The sequence below is a fragment of the Medicago sativa genome, chromosome 3 (genome assembly GCF_051527215.1).
Source record: "Medicago sativa cultivar Bolivia chromosome 3, Bolivia_mono, whole genome shotgun sequence".
NCBI classification, from domain to species: domain Eukaryota; kingdom Viridiplantae; phylum Streptophyta; class Magnoliopsida; order Fabales; family Fabaceae; genus Medicago; species Medicago sativa.
Window position 1 is genome coordinate 85,808,377 of NC_140751.1, and position 9,902 is coordinate 85,818,278.

The 9,902-nt window shown below is 34.6% G+C and overlaps 1 protein-coding gene across 1 annotated transcript; it reads left to right on the top strand.

Moving 5' to 3' along the window:
* Positions 1-253: 253 nt before the first annotated feature.
* LOC146941284 (bidirectional sugar transporter SWEET3-like) lies at positions 254-2,020 on the top strand. Its single transcript, XM_085755050.1, has 6 exons — positions 254-350; positions 581-617; positions 705-927; positions 1,184-1,345; positions 1,461-1,580; positions 1,675-2,020. The coding sequence occupies exons 1-6, from the start codon at positions 314-316 to the stop codon at positions 1,861-1,863; spliced, it is 768 nt and encodes a 255-aa protein (XP_085611176.1). The 5' UTR covers positions 254-313; the 3' UTR covers positions 1,864-2,020.
* Positions 2,021-9,902: the final 7,882 nt, after the last annotated feature.

Consider the following 9,902-nt stretch of genomic DNA (forward strand, 5'->3'; position numbering starts at 1 on the left):
TATCAAGTTGATGGAAAGCTTCTCAAGTTGAATCAAATATTGCGTCCACGTGATTATCACCTATGTACAAACCACTTTTGCCTCTTCTTTTTTTTTCTGTACTTACTTATTTTCCTCCTTCAAGTTTCTTATTTCTTTTCACTTTTTTTTATTTCTTTGTCGTACGGTTTTGTTTCAAGCTGGACACTACTATGTTAGATACGCGTCCTAAGTAACAACTATAAATAGAGCATGTCCTCAATGCTCTTCTCTCAAAACAAAAATATTACATTACATCTCTTCTTCTAAGTAGAGAGTAAACAACAAATTAAAGATGTCAGAGACACTTCGTTTGGCTGTTGCTGTTCTTGGTATTTCTTCGTTCGTTCATTTCTTAGTTTCGTTTTTGTCTTAACTCTCTGATTTTTAGAAAGTCTCACTAAAATGATTAACATATTAACCACTTGAATCAAATCATTTCGTTCTTTGTTATTTAGCTAGCTTAAGCTACTTAATTAGGATTAATTAATTTTCCTTGTCTTAATTTAATTAGCATCTTACGAATGATTCCTTATAGTTTAGTTCCTTTGTGCTCTTACAGGCAATGCTGCCTCAGTCTCACTTTATGCTGCACCAATGTAAGTTACATAACATAATTAATTCATCATCTACTACTCTTAATTGGAGAAAATGAAGTATTGAAATCTTTTATGGTTAATTTTCAGGGTTACATTTAAAAGAGTAATAAGGAAGAAAAGCACAGAGGAATTCTCATGCATTCCTTACATAATTGGATTGTTGAATTGTCTCCTTTTCACATGGTATGGGTTACCTGTTGTAAGCTACAAATGGGAAAATTTCCCTCTTGTAACGGTTAATGGAGTTGGAATTGCTCTTGAGTTATCCTATGTTCTTATATATTTCTGGTATTCTTCGCCCAAAGGAAAGGTAATTAATTAACTTATATACTAGTTCTTCACGAGTTTAATTCTTTTGCAAAATGTTGCACCTTTTTCAACCAAAACAAATCAAGTGTATGTTGTATGACTTTGGGTATGCCAGAGTCTCGGTGACCCATCGTGATTTTCCAAACGCCACTCTATAACTTCTCAAAAATCACGGCGGATCACCGTGATTTTGGCACATATGCTAAGCATTATCATTAATCACCTTGACTAAAGTTTTCATCATTTATAATTTGCAGGTGAAGGTGGCTATGATCACGACACCGGTTCTGCTTGTGTTCTGCATAGTTGCAGCTGTTTCAGCTTTTTCATTCCATGATACAGCTCACAGAAAGCTACTTGTAGGAAGCATAGGTTTAGGTATTTCTGTTGCATTGTATGGTTCTCCTCTTGTTGCAATGGTGAGTCATTTTCTTCTTCCACGTTCAAAATTCATCACCAAAAAACAGAGGAACGTACTATTGTAATAATTACTATAGATAAGATAATAACAGTGTTATATTTTGATTTTTGCAGAAGAAAGTTATACAAACAAAGAGTGTGGAATTCATGCCACTGCCATTATCTTTGTGTGCTTTCTCAGCTAGTGTTTGTTGGTTAGCTTATGGAATTCTTGTTCGTGATGTATTCGTTGCGGTGTGTTTCTTAATCTCATTGATTAATTAGTTTGTGAAGGAAATATATTAATATTGTTTTTTTTTATTAATTTTTGGTATTATGATTATTACAGGGTCCAAGTGTGGTTGGAACACCCTTAAGCATTCTACAGCTTGTGGTTTACTTCAAATACAGAAAAGCAAGGGTTGTGGAAGAGCCAAAAATTGGAGACTTGGAAAAGGGTAGCTTAGAGTTAGAGAAGGTGGTGGAGTTGGATATGGTGAAAGTTGAAAAGATTGTCCCAAATTGTGAACAATGTTGAGGGACAAAAGTCCAAGGATTTTAGAGAGTTTTATTAGATTCCTTCTTTTATGTGTTGTTTTGTATACTGTAATGAAATCTCTCCCACTATATGGGGTGTTGTAAGCAAATCCTTCTCTCTTTTTTGATGATCAATGCTAACAGAGTGTTCGGTTTCATTTATATATGTCTTTAGAAAATGTTTTCTAACTGCCAAAAGTAATTTTGACTCTATAAAATTACTTTTGACTTTTTTTTTGAGAAATCAATTTTGTGAACTAAAAGTAATTTTAGGTGAAGCTATTATTTGTAGTATTTATTTTAGGATTGATTCTAGCACAAATTCATAATTCAATTCACTTTTACGTATATTTAAATACAAAGCAATTGCAACTCACTTTTAATTACTTTTAATTAGAATCAACTTTTCATAGGAGTTTCTGCGTTAACGCCTGCCCGTGATTTCGGAAGAAAAAAAACGTGGATTACAATTGCGTATTCAAACAGAGGCTAAATTCTTCTCATAAACGCTCGAATACCCTCAAACTTTGTTGAATATAATATATTGCTTAATATCTATTATTTAATTATTTCAAAATAAATTTAAATTTTAAATTAACTATTCATACAAGATATCGGTATCTAAACAAGGCACCAGTTCTTCTCACAGAAAAAAGGTACCAAATATTTTTTCATGGAATTATATATGCTACTTTAAAACAATACTCTCTAACTTCCTCTCAAAAGAAACACTCTCTAAACTTATCAAATCACTTTAGAAAGTAGAACGAATAATATCAATTTTTGTTTATAAACATGTTGTTAATGGGTGATATTAAATTTCCATTCATAACAAATTACATAAACTTAAATATTCAATTGTGAACATTGTATTCACTTTAAAAGTCAAATTTGTTAGTCTCATTGTAAGTGACTTTCTGCGTAAAAAATTAGTTAGTTACTTTTTAACTATCAATTTTTTAGAGGAAAAATATCCAAATTATCATCTCAAAGGTTAAGGTTATATCAAATTTTTTGGTCAACTGTACTTTTATTTTATCAATTTAAGATTTAAGAAGTTGTTTTTTTAGAGGATGTGCATGAAAAGTTATGTGTATATTAATCAAAATTATCTTTTGATTTGTGCAAAACTATAAACTTTTCTTTTTAAATTCGATATCCGATCCAAGAACGAACTAATATGAAGGATTAATCATAACGTCCTCTAATGGGGGTCCATTTAAAAGTATAGCAAACTATCTATAAAATGACCAAGTGAGATTGGCACCGTTAAAAGTAGACTGAATGATTTTATGTGTGGGTATTTTTGAGTTTTGGTCTTTTTTTTATGCTTAGGAGGTCTTAATTCTTAGAGTATTACTTTTCCCACCCTATGGTCTCCTCGCGTGCCCTACGCAAATTACCAACATACCCTCCGGATTATGTAATCCGAAATATAGATAAAACATCCGGATTATATAATCCGGACAGTTGCGAGGTATAAAAGGAACTTCACCCCCCATTTTTACAGTTTTACAGTTTCACTTCTCGCTCTCTCTTTCTCTCTACATTATCCCAAAATTCGGACACCAAAAATCTTGACCAAATTTGGAGTTTTCTTGCTCAAAAGCACCGCATTTCAACCCTTGTCAAGCATCATGGAAGGTAAGTTCGATTTATCTACACAAGCAAGTTCAATTAGTTCGTATTTTTTTTGGGGTCCATAACACGGGACGAGGCAGTGGAATGGATGGTGGATTACTTGGGGTCTGATCTGGGTGATGCACTCAAAGAGATCGAGAAGACCAAAGGTGCACATTGCAGATTTAACTACTTGGAGAGGATATTCAAGGAGCGGTTGAAGGAGCAGAGGGATTTGGTGGAGGAGTATGGTGTGACTGAGGAGGTGGAGAGGTTGCGGGACCAGGCTGTCCGCATATATTTGCTGTACTTGGTGGGCATCACGATCTTCAGTGACCAAAGCCAGTGGGTTGTGGATGTTGTCTACCTGAAGTACTTCAGAGACCTTGATATTTGTGCTGGTTTTTCGTGGGGAGTTGCGGCACTAACTCAGTTGTATAAGGAGCTCAACAATGTTGCACGTTGGAACACCAGTCAGGTGGCAGGATACCTGAGTTTGTTGCAGGTATAAATCAAGAACTATGTTTTATTTTATTTTTAATTTAAGTGTATATGGTTTGTATATTTATATGTGGTTGTCTTTGATGCAGGCTTGGGTGTTTCATCACTTCATAGGTATGGGAAGCAAGGATGTCTGGGACGGATATGTGGAGAATTTGTATCCACGCGCGATGCTTTTTGTGCCACTGCATGGTTTAGGCACGGTGGACAACTACAGGAACTATCTAGATGCGCTGGATTTGACGAGGGTTGTCATGGCCCCATATGGAGAGCACCGTCAGACACGTCCGTTTGAGCGGGTCAGCCTTTACTCTGGATGGCTGAGATGCGGAGCGCATGGTGAGATATCTGCCGGAGAGGGTGCTTCGCCAGTTTGGGTTTGTTCAGACCATACCGAGACATCCTGTTCAGAGTGCACCTGTTGATGTTAAATTGGCGGAGATCACAAACCGCTTTCAGCGTGTCCTTGATTATACGCTGACACCTCAGCAGTTGGGACAGGTTGCAGTTCATGGTGTGGAGGTAGAAGATGGATACATTGAGTGGTTTTACCAGGTGTCTCATCCACGCATGATTCTTCCAGACATGCCGGTACCGGTGCCACAGCCACCAGAGCGTGAGGTCCTTGGTGCCCGAGCTGCTCAAGATGATGGAGACCTTGCGTACTTACAGCTTAGCGGAAGGATGAGCCGCATCAGAGACCACATCTATGCTGTGATGAGAAGCGGTCTGGTGCCGAAAGGGAGTGAGGAATGACAGCGTTTGGAGGATGTCTTGAGAGAGGTGCATGATGCCAAAGTTTACCGTCGTCGGAAAGCTACTGAGGGTGGCAGGGGTGGTGGCAGAGGTGGTGGCAGAGGTGGTGGCAGGGGTGGTAGCAGAGGTGTAGTTATTAGGGACTGATACTATTTTATGTAACTTTAATGTTTGAATATTTTGGATTATTTTGTTATGTACCATTTGGATAATTATGTTTATTAAAGTTTAAAAATTATATTATGTTGTTAATTTTGAAGTTATAATTTGATTTTTTGGTTTGCGTATGGTCAAAGGCCAAAAACATTGACTGAATGTGCTCTAAAACAGATGGATTCTGGCTCTGTACTGATGCAGTCCGGATTATATAATCCGGACATGTTTAGCGTATTCCGGATTATATAATCCGGAACTTTTGTTCACCACCCCCTTTTGTTGACTTTCAACGGGGTGATTTACACGTTTCGGATTATGTTTTCCGGAAACTCTCTAGCTGTTTCGGAATATATAATCCGAACCAGTATATTTATAACTGGTATCATCAACCATCAGGGTGAATGGAGTGTCAAACTACACGAATAAATCCGGAATATGTATTCCGGAACTACTTCGGATTATATAATCCGGACTAAGGGTATTTTGGGAAAAAAAATAGGGCGCGCTAGGAAAGGCATAGGGTGGGAAAAGTAATACTCTAATTCTTAATGTGCATGTTGCAGTTGAAATATTTAATGCCATGAAGTATGGGATGAGGGATAAGCCAAGAATGTTACCTAGAGTATTGATATTAGCAAGGCATATAATATGATTGATTGGAGTTATTTGAGGACGATAAAGATGGGTTATGATTGTAAATCAGTAAATGGATGGAACGGAATTTTGTGTTAAAACACGGTTAATTATTCCAGCATTGTTGATAGCAATCCAATTGGTTTTATATCTCCCAAGTGGTTCAAAGGTTTGTAGAAGAACATCTTGTATTTCACATTTGCTTTTTACATATGATATGATGATATCCTTTTCTTTCGGGCATTAGAGTCGGAAGCTTGCAAGATTCTTTACATTTGCACTACTTATGAATCAAATTCAGGTTGGACAATTAATCTCTTGAAGTCTGAAATTTTCTCTAGTTCTAATACATCTAAAGAGATCACGAGCTTGTTTCTTCCTCACTTGGTGTGGAAGCTATGCTTGAATCAAGTAACTTGTCCATAGGCTCCCTTATATGATAGGAAGAGAGGAAGAAGAGTACTTTTAAATTCATCATTTAGAGAAGTTCTTGTTAACGAGTAAGGATCTTCTCTATATATAAAAATAAATGGAGTATGTCATTAATAAAGAGATACACACAAAAAATATATTGTGGGTCCTATCACTAAGTGGATCCCACCATCATTAATTATTTTTTACTTTAATAAAAAAATTGCGTGTCTTTATCTCTCTAAATATAAGAAATGGATAAAGTCATAAATGGAGAGGATCCTAACACCTTATTAACTTAGTATCGCAGTCCATTCTTACATATGTTGTGATGATTTTGAGAATCTTGACTACCTTGGTGAAGAGTTTAAATTAATATTCTTTTTGGTGGGGTTTGACACATGTAGAAACGTCATGATGGGATAGTATGTATGGGACGAGTCGTCAACCCATATAAAACGTAGGGTTTAGGTCTTAAAATTCCAATCAGAATTATTTAAGTTCTTTTTATCCCGGTACTAAATAGTCTGCTACCTGTCCTCGTGAGCTTAACTCAGTTGGTATGACAATACATAAAATATACAAGGTCCGGGGTCCGGGGTTCGAATCCCAACCACCACCGGAAAAAATAGTCTGCCACCCATTAAGGCTAGCTCGTATAGGTAGTTGGTAGCCCATTTTTTCCTGCATAACTTAAGATGCTAAATAAATTAGTTCAATTTATTAAGCACTAAAACTTTATCTTTCTTTTGCCACACACGTATTTTATTTGATGGAATCAATTACAAGGTAGTTCAATGGATAGATACTAAGGGTCTGTTTGGTAAGACCACCAAAAGAGCTTATAGCTTATAGCTTATAGCTTATAAGCTCATTTGACAAAATAAGCTCTGTTTGGTAACTTTTTTTACAATGAGCTTATAGCTTATTTCACGAATTTCAACGAGCTTATAAGCTATTTTTCAGAAGCTATTCCAAGTAGCGTTTGAGCTTATAGCTTATAGCTTATTCTTTTTTCTTCCATTATTACCCTTTTTGTTTTATGTAAATCCGTTTTTACCCCTTCTTTATTTATTATAATTTATATGTATTAAATGTAGCCATAAAGATTAAAACAATAAAAGGAATAATTTTGGCATGTTTTTTCAGGGTATTAATAAAGTATAATTGTTCCTTGTCAAAAAAGAAGTGCAATTGTCCATTTTTTTTACGATAACTGTTTAGTTATTTTTTTTATAATCATCCATCAATTTTTTAGAGAAATAATCCGTCGTTGATAACACATATAGATGGTATATAATATTCCATATAGATTTTTGAGGTAATATTCCATATAGATTTTTTTTTTTACAAAATGTCCCATATAGATAATAATACATTTTGGTAATGTCGTCCCGTATAGATAATAATACATTTTGGTAATGTCTATTCTTTGTATAAAATAGAGACAAATGATAATAAATAGATAATAGCATCTTGTCGAGAAAATAGAAAAGGTGTTGCTACATTTAGTTTATTAATTGATATAAATTTAATATAAATTAAGAATGTCCTTTGTTGTCATTTTACATTTATCAGCTAGTTAAACCGCTAATTTTACCAAACACTTCAACTAGCTTATCAGTCATCAGCTAGCTTATCAGCTAAAAGCTATCAGCTAGCTTATCAGCTAAAAGCTATCAGCTAGCTTATCAGCTATCCGCTATTTTTACCAAACAGAGCCTAAAAGAAAGAAAAATTCAAGTTTTTTTTATAGGAAAAATTTGAACTTTTATGGAATGTAAAACTTGAAAAGATCATATATAAGATGAAAATCGGTAATCTGGGGTTGCCCCACCTCAAAACATTCATGTTTTTATTTTTTTATTTTCTCTTTTGTTTTGCAATTTATTATATTTTTTGGATAAATAAAGGATACTGCTTATAAGAAATTTTGTGGGACTTTTATAATGTTTTCAAAAAAATTAAAATGAATAAATGTCTATCTGTTTAGCCTGTAACCCGTATAAGGTTGTGCTTGGATAATAATTTTTGAGCCTATAATTAAATATGGCTTTTTAATCTGACCCATTAAGCTATGTGTTTGTAAGATCATACCATCTTTTATCATGTGCCTTTTTTTTAGGGTTAATTAAGTTTTTAGTTCCTATAAATATTTACAGTTTTGTTTTTAGTCCCTACAAAATAAAATCATACTTTTTAGTTCCTCTGACATTTTCCTTAAGCATTTTAGGGACCAAAATGTTGATGGAAATTTTTGACAGGGACTAAAAATGCTAATGAAAATTTTTTATAGGGACTAAAAATGCTGATGGAAAATTTTATAGGGACTAAAAAGTATGATTTTATTTTATAAAGACTAAAAATAAAATTATGAATATTTACATGGACCATTTACTTAATAAACCCTTTTTTTATGTGTGTATAATATTTTGATGTATTATATTTTAGTGTGTATCGATAATATGTTTTGATGTGTCTTGCAAACAAACACTTGGAAAATTTTCAAAACATTGTCTCTTTAACATCTTGTCTATGCTACCCTGTATTTTTACAAGTGCTCGAAGTCACCACTCTTGCACTACAATAATGATAGCATGGGAGGTAATTATTCTGGACATCCCAAAGGATTGCCCTCGACAGGTTAGCATCGAACATTGGCCTAAGAAAATTGCTTTTTTGACATAAAATACTTCCTATTGACACAAGTAAATGACCAAATTACTCCCAACAGTAGTTAACTACCGTTGGTTAAAGCGCAGGTAGTTAGCTGCCGCTGGATTCAACGGTAGTTAACTACCGCTGGAAAATTGATTTTCTTTACCATCCCACTTGCTTTTCTTTACTCTGCCACTTTTCCAGTTTTTTCAAGAGTGAAATATTCTTGCTGCTTTGTCCAATTTAAGGTAGGTGTCTATGTTCTATCCATCCAATTATGCCACATTGGAATCAAAAGGGAAAATCTTCCGTGTGAAATGAAATGCTATCAAACTTAACAATAACAATTGACCATCTTTCTTCAAAAAAATAAAATAAAAAATAAACAAACAATGGGTAATCCTAATTGGTGTTGTGTTTGATTTGAACAATCTAATCTGATTTGGGTATCTTTGAATTTATTTATCTGAGTTGAACAATCAGTGATGTGTGACTTTATGCACCGGAGGAGAATCAGTGATTTGTTAATGTTGCTGCTGCGTCGAGATCTGTTCCGACTCCGAATGCGGCGAGGATTATGCGGCGTCAAGATTTGTTGGTAATGTTGGAATTGATGTAATTGAAGTGTATGAAGAGAGGTTAACTATGAGATGAATTCCAATTTGGGGTTTTTTTTTTTGTTTCTGGAAAATTATGTGATTGGGTATTGAAATAAATTGTTATGTTTTATTTATTTTTTGTTTCTGAAAAATTTTCTGGGTTGTTCTTAATTGTGATGATGAAGGAGATGTTGAATTATGAAGAAGAGGAATGAAGAAGATGAAGTAATGAAAAGTGAAAAAGCAAGTGGAAAAGTGAAAAAGTGGCAGAGTAAAGAAAGGCAAGTGGGATAGTAAAGAAAATCAATTTTCCAGCGGTAGTTAACTACCGCTGAGTCCAACAGCAGTTAACTACCGGGGCTTTAACCAACGGTAGTTAACTACCGCGGGGGGTAATTTGGTCATTTACATGTGTCAATAGGAAGTATTCTATGTCAGAAAAGCAATTTTCTTGGCCTAAAAAAGGGTGTAAACACACATTTGACCCAATACACCTATGTCGAACAAAGGCCCAACTAAGGCCCAATTCTCCGAAGTCCAAAACATAACACAAACGCCGTTTTACTACAATGAACATTAAGTTTCTTTGGATTCATGTGATTCATAACGTCTTTTTCTCATGTACTTGCGGTGAGTACAATATCTGAAACTAGTGTTTAGTCTGTTTAGGTCATGTCATGAGAATGATCTCAAGAGGGATATTTAT